Genomic DNA, 24,358 nt, shown 5'->3' with positions numbered 1-24,358 from the left:
TATTTTTGTAGACAAGATAACAGTTAGATGCAATTAGTACATAAACTTGGCGCCCTTTTTTTACCTTTTTTTTAAAAAGATAAGTTTTTAGGGATTATATATATATATTGTCGTATTATATCATAACATTATATTTTTTATACTGTATATATTATGTAATTACTGTTTTTTGCATTTTACATTTAATTTATAATAGTTTATATAATTTACATGTTTACATTAAAAAAAGCTCATATAACCATATAATAATTCATATTGAGTATAATTTTAAAATTTAAGTGTAATTTTAAAATTATTTAACATTTCATTCTATATCGGGAGCTTTCCATTTAACAAATCGAGACAAGCGTCATTCTGTGTTGTTCCAATATCCAGTGAATAAAAAAGATATAGAATAACTCTTGTGTCGACTTGTGTCGCTAAATGGAAAGTACTATTATCATGGATGCCGATCGATATCTTTCCAATGTTACCGACGGCGGACGACAAATGTGACGTCACTCTTCGGCCGTCTCGTGATGCATATCGGGAACACGATTCGCCATCTTGGACAGTATGGCTCGGCTACATAGTGTGTGGTGAAGGAGACATGCGAGTCTTAAAGCGGACATCGCATTACGTTACGTGAGATTTAACGACGACGACGACGACGACGACAACAATAATAATAATACAACAAAGACGGCTCCTTTTTTGCCTCGCGATGGATGCAGTGAAATCGTTCAACGCGGAGGTAAGCGACACTCCTCGGAATGGGGGGAGGGGAACCTCTCCGCTACGTTTCGGAGGTCACTGTCGTAGGGGCAATTCTCCCTTTCCTCGAGCTTTATTTTCAGCTTGACTCGTTTTGCCTGATCTCAATCTCTTGTATTTCCGAGTTATTAGATAACAAGATGCAAGTTATGTTTTGAGCTGTATTCCCTGTATATTAGATACTAAACTATATTATACTTGATTCTCTCTTTATCCTTGAATGCACTAACTTCAATAGCAGATATAATAATATTCATTCTATATTAGAATATATGCTATACTTTACATCATAGTTATATTGGAAGAAAAAAATGATCGTATATACATAATAGTTTATAATACTGATAAATATGATTTACTATCTGAGGAAATATGATTAATTGTAATTTGATTGCAGCTATCCGCTCTTTATGATGTTAAACCACCGATTTCAAAAGCCAAAATGAATTCACTTACACGAGGAGCCATCAAAGCAATAAAATTCTATAAGCATGTTGTACAAAGTGTGGAAAAATTTATTCAAAAGGTAATTATTTATTTAATTACTAATATGTACAGATATATATATTATATACACATATCTTTTTTAATAGTAATATTTGTATATTTTGTAACTTTATTTTATATATGTTTAGTGCAAGGCAGAATATAAAGTACCAGGATTATATGTAATAGATTCAATTGTCAGACAATCCCGACATCAGTTTGGAATGGAGAAAGATGTATTTGCTCCACGATTTGCAAAAAATATGCAGACTACCTTTCTCAATCTTTTGAAGTGCCCACAAGAGGATAAAAGCAAAGTTATACGTGTACTGAATCTTTGGCAAAAGAATGCAGTTTTCCCACCAGAAGTTATTCAACCGCTTTTTGATCTAGCAGATCCAAATCATCCAATACATAAGGAACAGCCAGTAAATAGCAATGGTAAATATAATAGAAAAAAATATTTAAATATAAAGTATTCTTTTTTTATAATGTAAGGTAAAAAAATATATATCTTTAAAGATGTCCAAGTTTTTTAAAATCTTTATTATTAATACATTTAATTAATATCTTAATGCTAGGTACATTAAATACATCATCTGGAAATAATATAAGTAATGTAAGTGCAGTTACTAAGACTCCACCATCTACTATTAAAAATACTGTAAAGGATTCAAAATTGTTTTCAACTGGAAAAACAATCGATCCGGTATGGCTTGCACAAACAAAAGTAGAAGCAGCGAATATAGTCAATGCCAATAAACTTTTGGTAATATCATTGTTTATGTTTACATTATGGATTTGATCCACATTTTATTGAATTTGATTGTTTCTTTGTACAGAGTCAATCTAACTCCAGTCAAATGGACCCTTCTATTTTTGATCAATTACAATGTTTACAACAATTACTTTTGAAAAAGCAAGATGTCGCAAATGAACCAAAAAGTTCAGTCAAATTTGATAAAAAATTGCTAGATTTTGATTATGGTGAGGAAGAGGATGATGATGTAGTTATTTCTAATTCTCCAAATGCAACTGCATCAAGCAACACTCAGCATAATACAATTTCAACAAACAATAGTCTAGAGAGCCTAGGACTATTGTTAGCAAATCCAGAGGTAGTGAATATCAAAAATATCAAGAAGAACAATATGAGAAACTTTAAAAAACATTTTTATTTCATATATTATATTATTTGAAGGTTTTGAGACAATTGCAAACTTTACAACAAACTATGCAAAGCAATGCTTCTTCACAACATGAAATGGAAGAAAAGATGCGCAAGCTGCAACAAATGAAACAGCAAGAAGAAGAATTTGATAAACATTTAGCACAAACTGTTCCTGTAATTTACTTTCTTGTTTATTATGTAAGATATACAAAAAATAGTATTTTATTTTAAATCTTTTTCTTCTATTGTAGAATCTTCCATTTGCATCCGAATGTGAATTAAAGCCATCTGATATTTTAAAACCAAATACTCAAAATTATGCGTCAAATGTGAACAGCAATATGTTACAAGATATGAGTCAGCCACCACCTGGTTATCCACCAGCTTTACCATTTACGTCTCAATCTTTATCAAATATTAGACAAATTAATCAATCTGCACATCAAAATCAAAAGAGTCCGTTAATTGACGAGCGTCAAGAAACGCAAGATTACTCTGGGTAATTCAAAAATAATAGTTTTACATAATAATAATAATTTTCTTTCTCGATAAATTACTTAAGGATTATTCTCTTGATCTAAATAAGTATCTCTTGCAGAAACAACACCAGACGTGATAGTAGCAGTGTAGAAATTGTAAATTGCGAGAATACGAGTTCACAAAGTAGATCGCCAGAACGGTATCGACATCATAGTCGGTCTCGGTCTCCACGGCATAGAGATAGAGACAGAGATCGGGACAGAGATAGAAAATCCCGTTCTAGAAGCAGATCGCGGCGAAGAAGGTAATTATTTAAAATTAGAATGAAATCATACTATTTTCATAATTAGAGTTTGAGAGATATAAAATTGATGATTTAAAAAATGAATGATCTAAGTCTATATTTTTATATTGTTAATTTTATATATATCTATTTTTTTATAGATCTCGTTCAAGAGACAGAGGACGCGATAGGAAACGTGATGATAGCCGAGAAAAGTTGACGGAAGAAGAACGGGAAAAAGAAAGAGAGCGACGCAAACGCGGTTTGCCACCGATAGTCAGGGATAAATTGAGTGGTATGTGTTCAAAGATAAAGATTTTTATACATCTCGTAAATCAGGAAAGAATAACAAATACGCTTTTAAAACATAGTTTGCAGTACGACACTTTGGGTGGGGCATTTATCAAAACTCGTGCATCAAGAAGAATTGTCAGATACATTTGGGGAACTTGGCGATATTGTTAGTATTGACTTAATCTCACCGAGAGGTTGTGCTTTTATATGTATGAATCGAAGGCAGGATGCATATCGGGCGCTTACAAAATTGAAAAACCATAAAATGCAAGGCAAAGCTATTACGGTAAAAAATAATAGTTGCAACACACAATTTAAATAACATTGAAATATTTTATCATACACAGCATCTATTTCAATTACAGTTAGCGTGGGCGCCTGGTAAAGGTGTAAAAGGCAAAGAATGGAAGGACTACTGGGAAGTAGAATTGGGCGTTAGTTACATCCCTTGGAATAAATTGATCAACATTACTGATCAAGACTTGGAGTTATTGGAAGAAGGCGGAATGATAGATGAAGATACATTACCTCCCTATTTAAAAGGTTCATTTTTCAATCTTATTTATGCACGCGCGCGCGTGTGTGTGTGTAGTACAGGGTGTACTACCAAAAATGACCACCCTCTCTTTTAAACTAAAAGAGATAGACCACGACAAATATATATATATATATATATATATATATATATATATATATATGTATATATATGATTCAAACTGAATTTACAGCTGAATTGTGAGCATAGTTATTGCTTACAAAAACTTATTTATGTTAACGAACGGACAGGTATATATAATTTTTTAAGATCTAGATCAATGCTGGGATTTACTTGCAACTTTCGGCCAGATTTCTGGGCTTACGCCTACTGTTCCCCTCTTACCGCTCACACCGCTCGTAACTAAGGTGCGCTCAGGAACGTGCGTGTCACAAATGTAATGTGGCAATTTATCTATCTGTTCTTTTTACTGTTTATTAATAATAAAAATAATTATTCTATTATTAATTACGTTTAAAACACAAATATTTTAAATTGTTACATAACATATACGTAATTAACAATAGAATAATTATTTTTATTATTAATAAGCAATAAAGAGAACTTAGATTGCCACATTACATTTGTGACGCATACGTTCCTTAGTTACGAGCGTCCGGCGGCGCGGTCACTAAAGCGCGAGCGGTAGGAGGGGAACAGTAGGCGTAAGCTAAGAAATCTGGCCGAAAGTTGCAAGTAAATCCCAGCACTGATCTAGATATTTCAATATAGTAAAATTAGCGTTGTATGAAATGAATGTAACGCTATATAATTTAATGTATATTTTACATATTTAAATATTAAGTAAATATTATACATGTTTCATCGATTTATATCACGAGCGATGCCTAGGCTCTCTCTTCTTCCTCTTTCTTCCCCTTCTCTCCCCCCTCCTTTCACAAATATACATACAGAGAGAAAAGGTGAAATCAATTATGATATATATCGAGTAGAAGATAAGCAATTCAGTTGGAAAAATGGTCCGAGGAAAAAAAATATTCATATTTGTAATTCAGATTTATTTTATGTTTATAATTTATTACTATTTTCCTGTTAATCAAGCATAAATACAAAGAGATATTACAAAGAGTTGTTAAAAAAAAATTTTTGCAAGTTTTAACTTAATTACATGTACAGATTAAAGTAATGTGTAACTTGAACTGATTTGTAAAATTAAAGCCAAAATGAAGTCTCGTAATTTAGATTAATCATAAACAATTTCTGGACAAATTCTATTTTAATGAAAGTATTGTCACTAACATATTCTTCTAAAATAATTGCTAAAATTTGGAAGAAAATATAATATACACATTTCATTATATACACACATATTATATATTTCTTACATCATTTATTGTATTCTGCATATCTATAAAGGCAGAGGGAGTATATTATATCTACAACGGATATTTAATTGCATTTTTATGTCACAGGAAAACTAAAGCACGCTGTCACGAATGCTGATATACTACAACAACAATTGCAGCTGCAACAACAAGCACTTGCTGCCGCTGGTGCTCCCATTCCTACGTTAACGGACGGCATTGTGAACGTTATACAGTCATCAGCTAATTCGCAGCAACAGCAGCAGCAGCAACAGCAATTAGTCGATACCAGTCAACCGCCACCAATCAGACCGCCAACATCGGCTGCACTACTGCCACCTCCGAATACACAGTTACAGATGATGCCACCGGCCTTTACGATGCCCGGAGTGCCACGTAAGTTTATAATGTATTGTATTATAATTTATTATTACAGCATTTCCCGCGCACACACGTCTTTTATTTATTTCTTTTAAGTTATACATACGTTATATTATAGAATTATTTTTGACAACTTTATAAAACTTATAAATATTTAAGAAATTATTGTACTTTTTTAAAAAACATTAATATAAATAGGTATTTGAATATAAGAATATTGTAAATCTAAAGAATTATTTTTTTATTGTTTGTTTTATTTATATTTCTATATTAACATTATGAATATGTATAATCTTTCTCTATCATTGATAACTTTTGACGAATACGCTTTTACTTATGCAAAAAGCTTTGCAAAGTGTTATATATACAGGGTGAGCCATTTTAATTAACGCACGCAATTATTTCGGAAACAAAGCATTTTAGAGAAAAATGTTTCAGACAAAAGTTGTTTGGTTTCGAGGGGGCCATAAGATGGTATCATTGGTTTGACCTTGAAGAGTTATTTGAAGGTCACATGAAGGTCACCTTCAATTTCTTAAATGGAACCTACTATTTGTCATTGCATATTTTTGTAGCTTATCTGGATAGCTTTCCAAAACACTATAATTAAGTACCTTTTCGTTAAGTACTTTTTGAGTTATGAGGCTTGAAATAATTTCTTAATTTTACATAAACCGTAAAATATCTTGTAAAATATTCATTTTTCGATTATCTTATCTTAATACTTTTACGTACAAAATAATGAGAGGAATCAACTGGTGTAAAAAAAAACACATAGTTGTTTTGAAGAAAAAATATGTAATTTGCAATTAACAATTCCATATTTTTTCTTAAAAACAACTATGTGTTTTCTTTACACCAATTGATTCCTCTCATTATTTTGTTCATAAAAGTATTAAGGTAAGATTATCGAAAAATGAATATTTTACAAGATATTTTACGGTTTATGTAAAATTAAGAAATTATTTCAAGCCTCATAACTCAAAAAGTACTTAACGAAAAGGTACTTAATTATAGTGTTTTGGAAAGCTCTCGAGATAAGCTACAAGAATATGCAATGACAAATAGTAGGTTCCATTTAAGAAATTGAAGGTGACCTTCATGTGACCTTCAAATAACTCTTCAAGGTCAAACCAATGATACCATCTTATGGCCCCCTCGAAACCATAAAACTTTTGTCTGAAACATTTTTCTCTAAAATGCTTTGTTTCCGAAATAATTGCGTGCGTTAATTAAAATGGCTCACCCTGTATATAATGATATACAGAGTGTCGAAAAATAAAGGTTGTATCAACGCTCGTGAGCGGATAGAGCGCAATAAATTGAACAGAAAAGTCCTGTATCATTTTGCAATTTTCGTAATAATTATTGATAAATATATATATATATATATATATATATATATATATATATATATATATATATAATATATATACAGGATGTTGTAGAGCGACCGACTCAGGCGTTTATTTTGAATAAAGCACAATAAACTGAATAGAAAGGTTCTTCATCATTTTGCAAAGTTTACAATATTTATTGAAATATTAATTAAAAAGGACTATCAAATTAGTGCGCGTTTTGCGCGCCTAGATTGTGAGATGTGTTTTCTAGATTTTCTAGGTATGTCAATGGCGAGTGCCACATAGCAACGAAAAGTTTAGTCGTGCGTTCTCCGACTTTTGCGTTTTTATTGCGACATTCGCTGTCGACACGCTTGTAACACACATCCCATGGTCTAGCTACATGCTCATTTGCCAATCTTTTTTTAATTAATATTTCAATAATTACTGTAAAAATTGCAAAATGGCAAAGGACTTTTTTATACAGTTATTTTTGCTTTCTCTACCCGCTCACGAGTATTTTGGTCCAATCTTCATCAAATATCTTATATACAGGGTATATGTACAGGGTCCATTTGAAGGTCACGTGAAGGTCACTTCAGTTTTTTTAAATGGAACACCCTATATATTTTTGCACATTCTTGTAGCTTATCTCGAGAGCTTTCCAAAACACTATAATTAAGTACCTTTTCGTTAAGTACTTTTTGAGTTATGAGGCTTGAAATCATTTCTTAATTTTACATAAACCGTAAAATATCTTGTAAAATATTCATTTTTCGAGTATCTTACCTTAATACTTTTATGTACAAAATAATGAGAGGAATCAATTGGTGTAAAGAAAACACATAGTTGTTTTGAAGAAAAAATGTGGAATTGTTAATTGCAAATTACATATTTTTTCTTCAAAACAACTATGTGTATTCTTTACACCAATTTATTCCTCTCATTATTTTGTACGTAAAAGTATTAAGGTAAGATAATCGAAAAATGAATATTTTACAAGATATTTTACGGTTTATGTAAAATTAAGAAATGATTTCAAGCCTCATAACTCAAAAAGTACTTAACGAAAAGGTACTTAATTATAGTGTTTTGGAAAGCTCTCGAGATAAGCTACAAGAATGTGCAAAAATATATAGGGTGTTCCATTTAAAAAAACTGAAGTGACCTTCACGTGACCTTCAAATGACTCTTCAAAGTCAAATCAATGGTACCATCTTGTGGCCCCCTTGAAACCATACAACTTTTGTCTGAAACATTTTTCTCTCCCGGGCCTGGTTTTCGAGATATTCGACTAGATGGATTAAAATGGGCCACCCTGTATATATATATATATATATATATATATATATATATATATATATATATATATATATATATAGGCCTACAATTTTGCTAATGGTTATTTTCGCTTATCTGTAACCGTTTTCGAGAGAACATAATGAACTGTTTATCAAATAAGAGAAGACACCCATTATTAAATTATAGGCCAATTAAAGACATATAGGGTGCCTTCCGTTTCACGCATAAAATGCATAAGCTGCAGAGAAAACTATTCCGTTTCATTTAATGCGCGCATTGATAGCGCATAGAATTTCCTAGATCCTCCCACTTCCAGCGCATCAAGCACTTCCAGCGCAACAACGCATCAGCTACTACAGGTTGGACCGGAAGAAGTTAATGCGAGCATGCGCAGAGAGTTAACAACCTCGTGTATATACACATGTGATACATGTGTGTGTCATTTATTTCGATAGCAGCCATACTGTTTCACATTAAACGCATCAAAAGTCATTCCGTTTCCAAGACTATATTTGCGCATTAATAGAAACGGAACGATATTAATGCGCGCATCACACTGATTGCGAACTATGCACTCAATGCGTGAAACGGAAAGCACCCATAGTAATCTTGAATAACCTTGGTTTTCACATTAGGTCTGTTCTTTATAGCTGAACTGGCTACACTGGGCTGCACTAGTTCAGAGGTTATTCTTTTTCTCTACATTGAGAGGAAAAAGATAACCTCTGAACTGGGCACCAGTTCAGTTTGCAGTGGACTGCACGTCCAGTGCAGCCAGTTCAGCTATAAAGAACAGACCTATTATCTACTAAATTTTTTTTCTTTTTAAATAGGAAGGGGTACTTTTGAGTCCATCGAGTACTCAATGAGTTTAATAATTTTTGTATGAGTATTTTTTCGAAAGATCAACTATTGTCCATTTACAAAATTAAAAATAAAAAATGAAAATTTAAATCTGGGTGATTTCGCAAGAATAATGCAAGGTTATCCCTATCGATCTATTCGTTTGGAAATATTGAGCTCTTACTATGTTGTTATTTGAAACCTAAAGCGTTAATATTCATATTTGAATTGTAATTCTACAATCGACAAGTACACAGATCACATTGCAAAAGATTTTTTTTTTTTTAATTTTAGTGAATATTTATTGTAGTAATGAAAAAATCTGTTCCAAACTTTCATTCTGATTTTTAAATTTATTTTCAAACAAATGGATAAAGATCTTGTCTTATCTCTGTAAAATCACCCATATTCAAATTTCTGTTTCTAACTTCTCATTTTGTAAATATCTCGACAACAGTTGATTTTTCGAAAAAATACTCTCATACAAAAATTAAAATCATTAAGTACTATCGACGGAGTAATTCAAAAGTATCTGTTTTTGAGGGAAAGAAAAGAAAAGAAGAGAAAAGAAAATAGGAAATTTTAATCGATGATGTTGGATTGGTTTCCAATGATAATGGACACTCAAAGTTACTTAAGGCCATAGCGTGTATTTCTAATTGTCTTAAAATTTTAATAATCTTTCCTTGTCTGTAATTGTTTTGAAGAAAAACGTGATGAATTGTTTGTCAGATTCACCCTATGTATGTATACATATGTATGTATGTGTATATACAGGGTGTCGCAGACCACCCGTATTAGCCGAATATCTCAAAAACTGAGCGCGGCAGACAAAAATATTTCAGACAAAAGTTATAAGGTTTCAAAGTAACGCATTACATGGCGACATCAGTATGACCTTGAAGAGAGTTGTCAAGGTCATGTAAAGGTCACCTTGAATTCTGTAAATGGAAACCCCAATTTTTTATTGCATATTCTTGTAACTTATCTCGAGAGCTTTTCAAAACACTATAATAAAGTATTTCTTCATTGACTACTTTTCGAGTTATGAGGCTTCAAATAATATCTTAATTTTACATAAACCATAAAATATCTAGTAAAATATTCATTTTTCGATTATGTTACCTTAATACTTTTATGTACAAAATAATGAGAGGAATCAATTGGTGTAAAGAAAACACATAATTGTTTCGAAAAAAAAAATGTAATTAATTGCAAATATGGAATTGTTAATTGCAAATTACATATTTTTTCTTCAAAACAACTATGTGTTTTCTTTACACCAATTGATTCCTCTCATTATTTTGTACGTAAAAGTATTAAGGTAAGATAATCGAAAAATGAATATTTTACAAAATATTTTACGGTTTATGTAAAATTGAGAAATTATTTCAAGCCTCATAACTCAATAAGTACTTAACGGAAAGGTACTTAATTATAGTGTTTTGGAAAGCTCTCGAGATCAGCTACAAGAATATGTAATGACAAATAGTAGGTTCCATTTAAAAAAATTGAGGTAACCTTCACGTGACCTTCAAATGACTCTTCAAGGTCAAATCAATGGTACCATCTTATGGCCCCCTCGAAACCATACAAAACATGTCTGAACCATTTTTCTCTAAAATCAAAAATGAGAGAGATATTTGGGGTGGACACTTAAAATGGGACACCCTGGATACATATATGTATATATTACATAGTATATATCATATATTAAATGTGCAAATTCGATACCTTTTTTCATGAAATTCAATGTTTATTTACAAAAAGTCAAATAAAAGTTCAATGTTTGAAATAATTTCCATTATTTTCTATGACTTTACTCCATCTACTGGGCTGATGAATGCCCTCGCAGAAGAAACTTGACAGTTTTGACTCAATAAAGGGCGTTTTCCAGCTAGGGCACGCTAAATTACATTGTGTAACACTATGTAAAATTCTTATTGGAACGATCAGTGTAGGTTTAATTTCTAAAAATTTCAGTAGAGGGCGGTTTTGATCTTATAATACATTATAAGGTCTAATAATACATTATAATTATATAATATAATTATTAAGGTCTTATAACACATTATAAGAAAAAATTATATTATTACAATGTAGGCAAATTCCGAAAAATATAATATAAAATTATATATAATATATATAACAAATGTTTATGAAAATAAATAATAAAATTTTTATTGTATTTATTTTTTATATCTTAAATTCATTTTTTTTTCTGAAATAAAATCCGTCTATTTATTCTCTAAATTTACTCTCTACAATTTATTGTAACGTATATAATTATTATACGTATAACTTATTATAGCATATGTGTAATGTATTATTTAAAGGTTATGTTCAAAGACATTATTACCACAATTTAAATAGTATCTATAGAATTTTTTACAATGTTGATAACATTGGACGCTTGTACTTAGCATTTTTCTGTGTTAGGCAGTGTAACACTGTATCATAGTTGGAACGCTTCGTGATGGACACAATGTTACACTGTGTTCTCTGTGTCGCTAACTGAAAAACGCTCAAAGTTATCAATGCTTTGTCGAACCTCGTCAACTATTTTAAAATGATAAAATTTTAATATGACGGTCGCTTCAACATCATCTGGCAGTATGTATCCACCAGATGATGTTGAAGCGACCGAAACAGAAAGTAGTCCGATGGAGTTAGATCTGGCGAATAAGCTACATGAGGAAGAATTTCCTAGCTTGATGTGTAGATGAGATCCTTCCTTTTGCAGCATGTGGTTGAACGTTATCGTGCTGCAAAATCACTAAAACCTCTTTTATACTGACGACGGAACTAGGCAAGTGATTTTTATATATCACATGTTTTATGTAATAGCGTCTTTACCCAAAGCGGGACAAATCATTTCCGCTTTAGCAGCATTTTTTTTTAAATTCAAATACGAAAATAACGCAGTGCCTCAAATGCTACTTTTCGATCGCCATCGTGTTCACTGCTATTTAAAGTTATGTCGGCAGGGCCATCAATTATTATAGTGCTTCTTAAAGCTTATGGTTAGCACTTTCATATCACCATAGGACGGGACAAAATTTTTAATTTGAATCAGAGTTACACGACGTTTAATGTAAAGGTACCGAATTAATTTGCACATCTAATATTATAAATTATATATTAAAAAGAATTGATAAAACTGCATTATTAGCGATGGCCTCACCAATTTCGATGACCTTGACACATGTTGTCAAAGACATGTTCCTGATTAACTTGTAAAAAGTTTTAGCCGTCGCTCATTGTTTATTATTAAGTTATTACAAAGTTTATTACAAAGTTATTTACAAAATAAGTTTATCGTGAACTTATTTTGGGTAAATCTGCATGAACTGCACTCTCAACGGGAGATTAGATGTAGAATGAACTTCCCTTTATCTTGCAGAGTATAAGCATGGACAAAGTGGGTTTCACCTCCCCCCTACGGGGGGGGGGCTCTACTTCTGGAAGATATAATCTAACTCAAACTTATTTTAAACCAGATTTGTTTTAAATCAGAAATAGGTTTAGGTTAGATCTTCCGGAAGTGGAGCCTCGGTAGGGAGGCGGAACTCAATGTATCCACGCATGTATTTTGCAAGATAAAGGGATGTTCATTCTTACCTCTTGCTGAGAGTGCAGTTTATACAGATTTACCCAAAATAAATTCAATGGTCCCGCATGAGATTTCAACTTTTTACATGAAACGAGGTTTGCTCAATACTGTTCCCTGTTTTCAGTGTAATCTATTATTGTATAATTTCATATAAATTTTCAGTATTCCACGCAAATCGAGATTTACATTACATTACTATTACTATCGGTTAGTCACTATCTTAATTGTTTATAACTTTAATAATAAAGAACGAGCGACGGCTAAAATCTTTTTAATGTCACTCAGGGACACATGTCCTTGATAATATAAATCAGGGTCATTGAAGATGCTTGTTTCCCGTGTCTTGACTATAAAATGTGCGCACCAGGAGTGCCAGCAGTGAGTTGCGTAATAAAAAAAAAAAGTCGAAGTACGCACGGCCAAACTTTTCGTTGCAATATGGTACTCGTTGGTGGCACACCTAGAGCACACATCCTATTTGCGCGAAACGCGCGTTCATTCATCAATTCTTTTTAATTAATATTTCAATAATTATTGCAAAAATTACAAAATGATAAAGGGGACTTCTGTTCAATTTATTGTACTCTATTCGCAGAGTGTTGCTATAATTTTTATGAGATACCTTGTATAATGAGATATTAATATTTAAAATATTAATATTTGAATAATATTTTAATATACAAATCCGAATATACAAATAGTAAAATGGTTTGTAGATGTTATGAATGATCTTACAGGAATGATTAGTCACATGGGCCTACAAATGACGCATGGATTAATGCCCAATGTTCCGATTGGAGTTCCACCGCCTAATATGCAGAGTTTGCTGGGACCACCGGGTATGATGCAGACCATGTTAACACCATCAGTTAACCCGCCATTCGGAGCAGGTGTTGGCGTAAGTTTATTGACGCAAATTCCGATGCCCGCACCTGCTGCAGCGCCTTCGGATAAACCAAACTCTACTGGTATGTAAACAATAATGCCCGATTTCACCAACCGCGTTTAACTTTAATCTTAGTTTAATTCACTCTTTGTCTCCTTCTAACTGTTCCTTTAGAAAGAGACAAAGAATGTTAAGCTAAAATTAAAGTTAAACGACGTTGGTGAAATCGGGTCTAAGTGTAATATCATTGATAAAATAGCATTTTACTTTCAATTACATTAAATATTGCTCTATAATAGCTACGTTATTTCCTACATGTGTGTGTGTATTTGCGTGCGTGTGTGTGTGTGTGTGTGTGTGTAACACCACATATAATGTATAATCGAATGAAAATTCTATAAATAATGATACTATTGAATTTTCAATTTTGGTTCTGAATCAATAATTTAAAAATTTTAAAAACAATGATAGAGGATATTATTTTCTTATCTTGGCCGAGTTTTAAAGTATTCTATATAATCTTAATAGAATATAGGAAAAAAGAAGATCAAAAGTCACTCTTATCAGCTCTAACGAATGTTAGTGCAGTCATACTTTCTCAAGTTTAACTGAATCCATAATGAAAACAATGTAATACTCAGCAAAGCCAGTTGATTACAGCCAAACAAAATACAAAGAGATCCGGAAATATTTCAGGTATGCCGCACAACGTTCCGCCGATCGGAGTACCGCCACCCACAACGGAGACGAATATGCCGAATTTGCCAATGCTACGGCAGCCGTATGGAGTGGGTCCGGCGCCGCCAATGCAAATGCAACTACCTCAACAACATCATTCGGACGATATGGACGTGGAGATGGAGGATGCGATGCCGCAGAGTCTAAGTAACAACGTGCTCAAAGATAAGCAGCCAAACCTCAGCGATCAGTTAATCGCAGCGATGAATATGGGTGGCAACGTGAACGATGGTCGTTTGGAGAGCGATCAAGCTCGCGAATATAAAGAGCGAGAACGCGATCGAGAAAATAGGGAGAGAAGAGATCGAAATGAACGAGATCGTGGAGATCGTATGGACGTAGGTGAATGTAGGATGGATCGTAGCAGAGACAGAGGACGAGGACGAGATCGCGGTCGAGATAGGCGGAGAGACAATCGCGAAGGTCGGGACAGGGAGAGGGATGAAAGACGTGACAGAGAGAATCGAGAGACCCGAGAGAGCCGGGACAGCGGCGCCAGGCATTCAGAGGGACTGAATGCACAGAATCAAAACGTCCAGGAAAACGAGAGCATGACGAAAAAAGAAGGCAAGCCTAGTTTGGCTGATCGACTACGACAATTAGCGGATGGTACATTGCCGTTGGATGATCGAATGGATAGAAATGTACGCGGTAACCGAACAATTGAGCGCAGTAACGAGCGAAACGACAGGAATTTTGAGGAGAGCCCCGGAGGAGGAGGAGGAGGAGGAGGAGCAGGAGCAGGAGCAGCAGCAGGAGCAGCAGCAGGAGCAGCAGCAGCAGCAGCAGCAGCAGCAGCAGCAGCAGCAGCTGTGCGGCGACCACTCAGCGACATGCCGATCTCATTGATGGATTTGCCGAAGTTTAGCGGAGTTCTACCACCAGATCGGACAGATTTTCCACGAGGACCGGATTTCCGAGGTGGACCACAGGACGCGCGGGAGTTTCCGCAGCGCGGTCTAACTGATCGATCTGACCGACAGAATTTCCCACCGCGCGGTGGTCCAAGAAGCTCACAAATGGACGACTTCTTGGACCCTAGAATGCAGTCCGGCATATTCCCGGAGGACTACGAGGGAAGATTAGGTCACAATGGGCCCCGGCCTGATGACTTTCCGCCGGCCAGGCTGGGTCCGACTCGTGAAGAATTCGAACGACCGGAAGTGCGCACTCGTAGACCACCTGTGGATGAATATGAACGAGAGCGTTTCGAGTATGAGATAAGGCGCGATGGATTTGATCCGCGAATGCAAGATGGGTTTGATCCCAGAGGTCACAACGAGCGACCAGACTTTGATCCTCGCAGAAGAGAATTCTTTGGCCCGTTAGAACCTGTGTTCGGAATGCCACCATTGATGGGTCCAAAGGGGCCGAGAGGACCCGATGGATTTGGACCGCGCGGATCCAGAGGACCTGGTAAGACAATTCTTTATCCCTTTCTTCATGACTGTTTAATATTTTTTTTCTGTTAGCAAGAAACGCGTTGCTTATATACAGGATATTTCACATAAAGTGTTACAAAGTATCCTTTTTGAAACTTGATCATATAAAAAATATTTCAGACAAAATTTATAAAGTTTTGAGAGAGAAAAAAATTGATAATCTTGGATTTTAATTAAAGTCATTTTATAAGATCATGTGAAAGTCAATCTAATTTATTTTAATGAATTTTAATTTTTTATATAAATCAATTCCTCGTAATATGCGACGTAAAAAGTTATAAAATGGAAAAAAATTGAAATAGTTTACATTTTGATTCGACAATTTTATATTCAATTTTTTTTGGCCATCCTATCCTTATAGATTTTTATGCCGAATATTGCAAAAAATTGATTTATAGAAAATTGAGATAGTTTCATTTAAAAAAAACTAAGTTGCTTTTCACATGACTTTAAGAAAAAAAGGGTCTTAATTCAAGATTATCAACTTTTCTTTCTCTCAAAATTCTATAAATTTTGTCTAAAACATTTTTTGTAGTGTCAAATCTTAAAGAAAATACCTTGTAACAATTTATGTGAAACATCTTATATATGAAATTTTAATATTATTGGCATGTTTGGACAAATATAAAAAATTATTTTTTTCAGAATATTGAGACATCCTTATTTTAACAGAATGAGCAATTTTTATAATTATATTAGTATTTTATATTATTACATATTATTTATATTATTATTTTAGATATTATCAATTGTGAAATATAAGAGCTATCAAAAACTTCTGATTTATAAATGAGTATTCATTAAATAATATCATTATTAAAACATTCAAATTATATTTTGTAACAGTAATCAATTGAGTTTTATATAGTATATATATTAAAACAGGATGTAAATATATAAACATATAGTACATATCGTAATAATTAATATTCTTAAACAGTCTAGCTCCCTAAAGATGGAAGAAAGAGAGAAAGAGGATGAAAAATAACAAATTATTTCAATACAGAAATTGTATGTGTATTATACAATATACAGGGTGTCCTAGACCACCCGTACACCCCTTTTCTTTCAAAAACTAAGCATTTTAGAGAAAAATGTTTCAGACAAAAGTTGTTTGGTTTCGAGGGGGCCATAAGATGGTACCATTGGTTTGACCTTGAAGAGTCATTTGAAGGTCACGTGAAGGTCACTTCAATTTTTTTAAATGGAACACCCTGTATATTTTTGCACATTCTTGTAGCTTATCTCGAGAGCTTTCCAAAACACTATAATTAAGTTAGTTTTCATTAAGTACTTTCCGAGTTATGAGGCTTGAAATCATTTCTTAATTTTACATAAACCGTAAAATATCTTGTAAAATATTCATTTTTCGATTACTTTACCTTAATACTTTTATGTACAAAATAATGAGAGGAATCAATTGGTGTAAAGAAAATACATAGTTGTTTTTAAGAAAAAATATGGAATTGTTAATTGCAAATTACATATTTTTTCTTCAAAACAACTATGTGTTTTCTTTACACCAATTGATTCCTCTCATTATTTTGTACGTAAAAGTATTAAGGTAAGATAATCGAAAAATGAATATTTTACAAGATATTTTACGGTTTATGTAAAATTAAGAAATTATTTCAAGCCTCATAACTCAAAAAGTACTTAACGAAAAGGTACTAAATTATAGTGTTTTGGAAAGCTCTCGAGATAAGCTACAAGAATATGCAATGACAAATAGTAGGTTCCATTTAAGAAATTGAAGGTGACCTTCATGTGACCTTCAAATAACTCTTCAAGGTCAAACCAATGGTACCATCTTATGGCCCCCTCGAAACCATACAACTTTTATCTGAAACATTTTTGTTTGCTGGGCTTAGTTTTTGAGATATTTTACTGTTCAAGTTAAAATGGGACACCCTGTATGTGTATATATATATATATATATATATATATATATATATATATATATATATATATATATACACATACACACACACACACACACACACACACACACACACACACACACACACACACACACACACACACACACACACATATATATATATACACACACACACATATACATATATATATATATATATATATATATATATATATATATATATACAGGGTGTAACTAAAAAAGCGCCCACGGAGCAAATAGCGTTGTTCCTGATTAAAAATCGAGTCGAGAAGTCCTGTATCTTTAGCCGGGCGCACGTCAGTAAGCCGCGCGACTGGTTGTGTGCGTGAGCGCTCCGCTGCTACGGCGTTACGTCATGCCGCTATCGTGCAATATTCTTATGTGTCGTAATAATATGAAAAACTTTATTTTGCATTAAAATCGCATTTATTCTATCAAAAGCGTTTCCTTAAAGAAAATTTTGACAAGGAGGCTAAAGTCGGTGCTTATTGGCGCAACTTTAATCAATAATTACCGCTTTATCAAGCATTATAGAAAAACGTGGTTCAGGACTTTTCGACTCGATTTTTAATCAGGAATAACGCTGTTTGCTCCGTGGGCGCTTTTTCAGTTACACCCTATATATACAGGGTGGGCCATTTTAATCCGTCCACTCAAATATCTCTAAACCTGTAAGTTTTAGAAGAAAACTTTTTAGAAAGTTGTTTGGTTCTGAGGGGGACAGAAGGAATATTAGTTAGACCTTGGGTGGCGTTGTTAAGGTCATATCAAGGTCACATTGAATTTTTTTAATTGAAATCCCTATTTTTTATTGCATATTCTTGTAGCTTATCTCGAGAGCTTTCCAAAACACTATAATAAAGTATTTTTTCATTGAGTACTTTTCGAGTTATGAGGCTTAAAGTAATATCTTAATTTTATATAAACCATAAAATATCTAGTAAAATATTCATTTTTTTATTATCTTACCTTAATATTTTTATGTACAAAATAATGAGAGTAATGAATTGGTGTAAAGAAAACAGTTGTTTTTAAGAAAAAATATGTAATTGTTAATTGCAAATTATATATTTTTTCTTCGAAACAATAATCAAAAAATGAATATTTTACTAGATATTTTATGGTTTATGTAAAATTAAAATATTATTTTAAGCCTCATAATTCGAAAAGTACTCAATGAAAAAATACTTTATTATAGTATTTTGGAAAGCTCTCGAGATAAGCTACAAGAATATGCAATAAAAAATAGGGGTTTTAATTTAAAAAATTCAATGTGACCTTAACAACGCCACCCAAGGTCTAACTAATATTCCTATCTTCTGTCCCTCTCAGAACCAAACAACTTTTTTCTAAAAAGTTTTCTTTTAAAAGTTACAGGTTTGGAGACGTCACGACGCTACCGCGTCGCTTGATATTTGAGTGGACGGATTAAAATGGCCCACCCTATATATACAGGGTGTCTCTGAATTCAGTGTCAAAATTGATACGGCGGCTTTAGGACATGAAAACAAGTCGAAAATGTTAATAAACATGTCCATGAATTCGAACGGTTTTGGAATTATAAAGTAATAAAAAGTTGCTTTCTTAAGACAATATAAATTGAAATAAATGTTGTTTAATGTTCTTTATTTTGTTTAAAGCTTTACAAAAAATGCTCAAAAATTCTTCTGTCGACTTCGATACGCTCCAAATATTTTCCAAAATACTCGAAACAATTTATTAATTCGTGTTAGAAAGTGTATTAAAAAATACACTTATGAAAATACTCTTATCAATTTTATTTTCTTATATTTTATACAGTTTTTATATGCGTTAGTCTTATATACATCTTATGTGAATTTTTGGATATTAGAATTTTCGTTTACTCAATCTCTTCACGCGCTCCATCTATAATATTAAAATAGAACATACAAAATACCTATAAAATGATAATATAAGCGAAGTTATATTTTATTAATTACGACAATCTCACACACACACACACACACACGAATATATATTGCATGCGTTTATGCCTCATTACTCGCGTGCGTCATCTTGCCATGGTCTTTTGCAGGTCCTCTAATGTTCCATCCACGAGGAATGGGTCCGAGAAGTATGAGACCTGGGATGAGGCCACCGTTTGCGCCTCGAGGGCCGCCGTTTGATCCCAGAGAAGCAGATTCCTTTTTCCGACCGCCATTTGACGAAATGCGCGGTCGTCCCGGGCCGCATATTCGACCGCCATTCGGCCCAATAGGTCCGCCAGTTATGCACGGACCGGACGGACTGTGGAGAAATCAGGAGAGTGGCGGTGGACTACCGCCTGCGTCATGGTCCGGGCAGGATCCCGACGGACATGGGCAACGAGAAAATCATTTACCATCGCGAGACAAGCAAAAACTTCTAGCGAAGCATCAAGATTACAAAAACATATCCGAGAATCGCAATCGGAATCGCAAGTCGAGATGGGGTAACATTAGTCCACCGCTTATGGATGACGAGATACAACCGTCGGAGGACGCCGAGAACAAGACGAAAGCGTTTGCTGACGGCGGTGGGGAACTGGAAGTGAAGGGTAATTTTGACACTTCATCTTCCACCGTCGACCAACACGATCTCTTAATGCAGAGGGAACAAGAACTGACAGCTCGCGAACAAGACGCGATGCGCGGTGACGTAGAGAACGAATTGGGGAGTGTATCGAACGAGGGCAACCGTGAGGCCAGCTATAGAAATGATGAAAATCGAGCTAATATTTACGAAATTGACCACGCGGACCATTTCCCTAACAATGATTTAGCACTAAAGCAGCAGGAACAGTGTGAATACGAAACACCCATTCCAGCTGAGAATTCAGCGCAACAAAGTGCGGTACAACCGATTGAACAAATAGGGCACCTCAGTGAGAACTATAGTGATCAATCAGTGGAACAAGTGAATTCGTTATAAACAAAAAGAGAAAAAGAGTGAGAGAATGAAAGAAAAAAATAAAAAGGAAGAAGAAAGATCGATATTGAAAAAAATTACCAAAGTAAAGCATAAAGAATCTTCAGGCAGATTCGTGTAAAATATCATTTGAATCGATGTACATAGAGTCATGCGAAAGAACGATTGAAAGAGAGAGAGAGAGAGAGAGTGAAAGAGTGAAAACACGATTCGATTTTATGGATTCTGAATTATCGCATTCTGGAGTGGTGGAGAGTCGTTGGGTGCCAGTGAGTTTTCTTTTGTCTTTTATTTTTTTTATTCTTTTTTTTTTAAGTATCTTTCAGTCGTCAAAGTATTCTCAGTTGTTAACTCTCGTGTAAGTCTCGATCAAGATTTTTTCTCAATCGAAATCTGCTGCCTAAATTAATTGCTGTGATAGTGAACACAGGACCTATTTATCCATGTAGAGGTATATATATATATATATATATATATATATATATATATATATGTATATATACACACAGAGATTTTCAGATTTCTTAATCGAGAGAGAGAGAGAGAGAGAAATTCTTCTTGCAATCTATTTTTTTCTTTCCTCTATCTTTTATGTTAGATAACGCAGTGTAGAAATTTATATATGCATGTATGTGTAGAGAAACACATGTATGTATATATAAACATCTGAAAGAATTCCATCATTGCCATCTGTATGAGATGCCAGTCAATCCTTTTATAATCTTATTATGGATTGTAGTTAATTTTGCGAAATCATCTATTGTATTGTACAGCGACGACCGTACTCCTTTAGATGAAGATTAATTTATTGAATTGTACATACTTTTATATTTTCGTAGCTGAACAAATGAATATAATGTGTTGATTGCCATTGCTCAATCAAAGAGAAAAGAGGAAATAAAATATTTTGTATATAACGTCTTTGATAACAAAAATTCTGGTCTTGTTATTTCGATATGCGGGCGTAACCCGTCTTTAAATCATGACAAAGTGAAAAACGATGAACTAAGTCTACACGTATACAATGTGGATTATATTTCTAGGCATCCACAGACATTCGTACATATATAACACATAATTACTTTTTTCTTTTATTCTGAATCTTTCTTACATTGGTTATATGAAATTACAGTAATTTGTTCTCTCTTCCCTCAGATTTTACATACTGAATAATTCAATCGTTCTCGCGGGTAGATTCATTTTCCTTTTATACGAGGAGAACTTGCATGATCTGTTTTCATAGAAGAGTGATTGATTACGAAAAATATAGACGCTTCCATTAATTTAATACACACACACACATACACACACAGACAACTTGGTTCCTGTGTTCACGTCCACACGTATTGCACGGCGCAGCGATGGAAAACACGTGCTTGCACTCAAACTGAGTGACAAGTGCAAGGTACTGTTCATAATTATTTTCACATAACTTTAGTATCAAGAAATATGATGGAAGTGATTTTAAAGAGAGCCATTGCTTGGCCGCCACCACTCCAGGGTGAGACTCATCGATGCATATACTACTCGATTAATTATTGTGTGTCTTTAAAGATTAGTATAATTGTTTATGGTTAAGAGAGAAAATGGAATTGTATTAACACAAACGACTTCCAAAGTTGAGATCATTCGATCGTGCTCCAATATTTGGACTCGTCGATTGAATCAATTTTTTTTTTTAATCTAAAACGTAATATTAGACGTTCACTTTGCGCCTTTAATAATGAAAAAATGGATTGTTAAAAAATGATAATCGCGACAAACTTTTTAACGAGCTGTTCAAATGAGAGGGAGAGCATCATTTTTCGACGCTGTGTTTGATATTTTTTCGCATATAGAATGCATGTATGCGCGTTCCTTTTTCTTTATTTCGAGCTTACTTTGTCATAAGTTTTGTTTTACGATCGTATATAAATGCGAATTTTATGAATAAAAAAAAACAATTGTAAAAGCGTATACTTAATAGATATAAATGTAAGTTGACAAAATATAATTTTTTTGTTTTTAATAATATGTGCTGGTACTTATATATCGTAATACATACATACACATTGTTATAATGCGTAGAGATTAGACATTTTTTTTTTATAAAATGTATTTTATGCAGATAAAACTAATGTACTAACATTTAATTACATCCGTATCGCGTTTATTTGTTTTCTCGATTAATTTCTTTGTAAATTATTGCGATTCAAATTATAAAGAATTGATTCGAGGTTGATCTAAGTAAAGGAACATCTTTTTTAAGATAAATTGTTATTATTTATTTAATATATAGCCTGCAATTTTCTTCCAATACATGTAGAACATATTAAATATATTAATTATAAATTTCAAGGACATAAGAAACGAGTAAATCTGGAGTGGTGCGCGGCACTGTATTCTAGGATTTTATATGTATATTAGAATAGGATGATAATGTAAATCTCCTGATCGTAATGTAAGATTAAATTTTTTTTCGAATAACGTATTATGAGCGTTTAATATTTTTTCTAGATTTACATAGTATTTTAATTTATTTAGAATTTATTTAGAAAATCTAGATGCCATTGTTTTTCTTTTGTTTTTGTTTAGTTCAGAATTTAAAATCATTCTCTTACAGTATACATACATACGTGTGTGTGTGCGTGTGCGTGTATGTGTGTGTGTGGTGTGTGGAAGTGTCTATTTAAAGCAAGTTGACAAGGAATTATCATGTATATTGAGACAATGTAATTACTAATATGGTTATATATCCAGGATTTTTAATATAATGATATATAGAAAGAGTATATGTATACAAAATATTTGCATATATTCTTAAAAATTCCTTATTCAAAGAGAAAAATGCGAATAATGTACAAGGTGTTTTGTAACGTCATGTACAAAATGAAGGTGTAATGTTTCTAGAGCATTTTCTATTTAAAAAAATGACACTATAAAATAAACATGTTCCTTCAATTTGTATATTACGTCATAAGATACTCTGTATATTAAAATGTTCAATTGTTAAATATGCTTTGAAAATTTTATGACTGCAAATTCTTGAATAATTCATTTCATTACACATACACATAAGGGCTCGTTCCCACTGAGCGCGTCACGCGTCGCGTCAACCAGCGTGAGCCAATCAAAACATCCCATTGTAATAACACGGAAAACATGTTATTACAATGGGATGTTTTGATTGACTCACGCTGGTGACGCGACGCGTGACACGCTCAGTGGGAACGAGCCCTAAGTGTATTATATATCCCAGTAAGCAAAATGCGCGCAATTTGCCAGCAGATTGGCGACAGATTTCCACAAAAGTTGCTAGCAGATTGGCATCCGTTATGTCTGCAATAAGCTCACGATTTGCTAGCAAAACCTGCTCACAGAATCTTGACAGCAGATTGTCAGCAAAAACCGAGCAGGATCTGCTAACATCACTTGACGTCAAATTGTCGGCAGAAACCGAGCAGGATCTGCGCGCGTGTAATCTGACGGCAGATTGGCAGCAGATCCCGAGCAGAATCTGCAGCTTCTGGTCATTCATATAAATAAGTAATATAAATACAATAAAATTAATTATTACAGATGCTAAATAAAACTATTATCGGTGAGTTATCGGTTAATTACAATTTTCTTCTAATACAACATATAATATGTAATATGT

At 33.3% G+C, this 24,358-nt stretch overlaps 1 protein-coding gene across 1 annotated transcript; it reads left to right on the top strand.

The window, feature by feature from the left end:
- The first annotated feature begins 527 nt into the window (after positions 1–527).
- On the top strand, positions 528–23,191 carry Isha (Insulator su(Hw) mRNA adaptor). The gene is made up of 15 exons (XM_083099274.1): positions 528–733; positions 1,151–1,279; positions 1,389–1,680; positions 1,821–2,008; positions 2,082–2,357; positions 2,441–2,584; positions 2,662–2,909; positions 3,009–3,194; positions 3,335–3,468; positions 3,545–3,753; positions 3,833–4,010; positions 5,436–5,723; positions 13,544–13,774; positions 14,389–15,846; positions 19,850–23,191. The coding sequence occupies exons 1-15, from the start codon at positions 704–706 to the stop codon at positions 20,722–20,724; spliced, it is 4,866 nt and encodes a 1,621-aa protein (XP_082955400.1). The 5' UTR covers positions 528–703; the 3' UTR covers positions 20,725–23,191.
- Positions 23,192–24,358: the final 1,167 nt, after the last annotated feature.

The sequence above is a fragment of the Camponotus vicinus genome, unplaced genomic scaffold (assembly GCF_025532165.1).
Source record: "Camponotus vicinus isolate PSW18456_S1 unplaced genomic scaffold, iyCamVici1.0 SCAF_5, whole genome shotgun sequence".
Lineage (NCBI taxonomy): Eukaryota > Metazoa > Arthropoda > Insecta > Hymenoptera > Formicidae > Camponotus > Camponotus vicinus.
Note: the sequence above shows the minus strand (reverse complement) of the source record. Positions and strands in the feature narration are given on the sequence as shown.

What these genes read in the sequence shown, in the direction of transcription:
- Isha (XM_083099274.1), top strand. Translation starts at nt 704, where the DNA reads ATGGATGCAGTGAAATCGTTCAACGCGGAG. An exon ending in GAAACGCAAGATTACTCTGG is followed by an intron (nt 2,910 to 3,008) that starts GTAATTCAAAAA and finishes TATCTCTTGCAG; the next exon opens with AAACAACACCAGACGTGATA. An exon ending in ATTACCTCCCTATTTAAAAG is followed by an intron (nt 4,011 to 5,435) that starts GTTCATTTTTCA and finishes TTTATGTCACAG; the next exon opens with GAAAACTAAAGCACGCTGTC.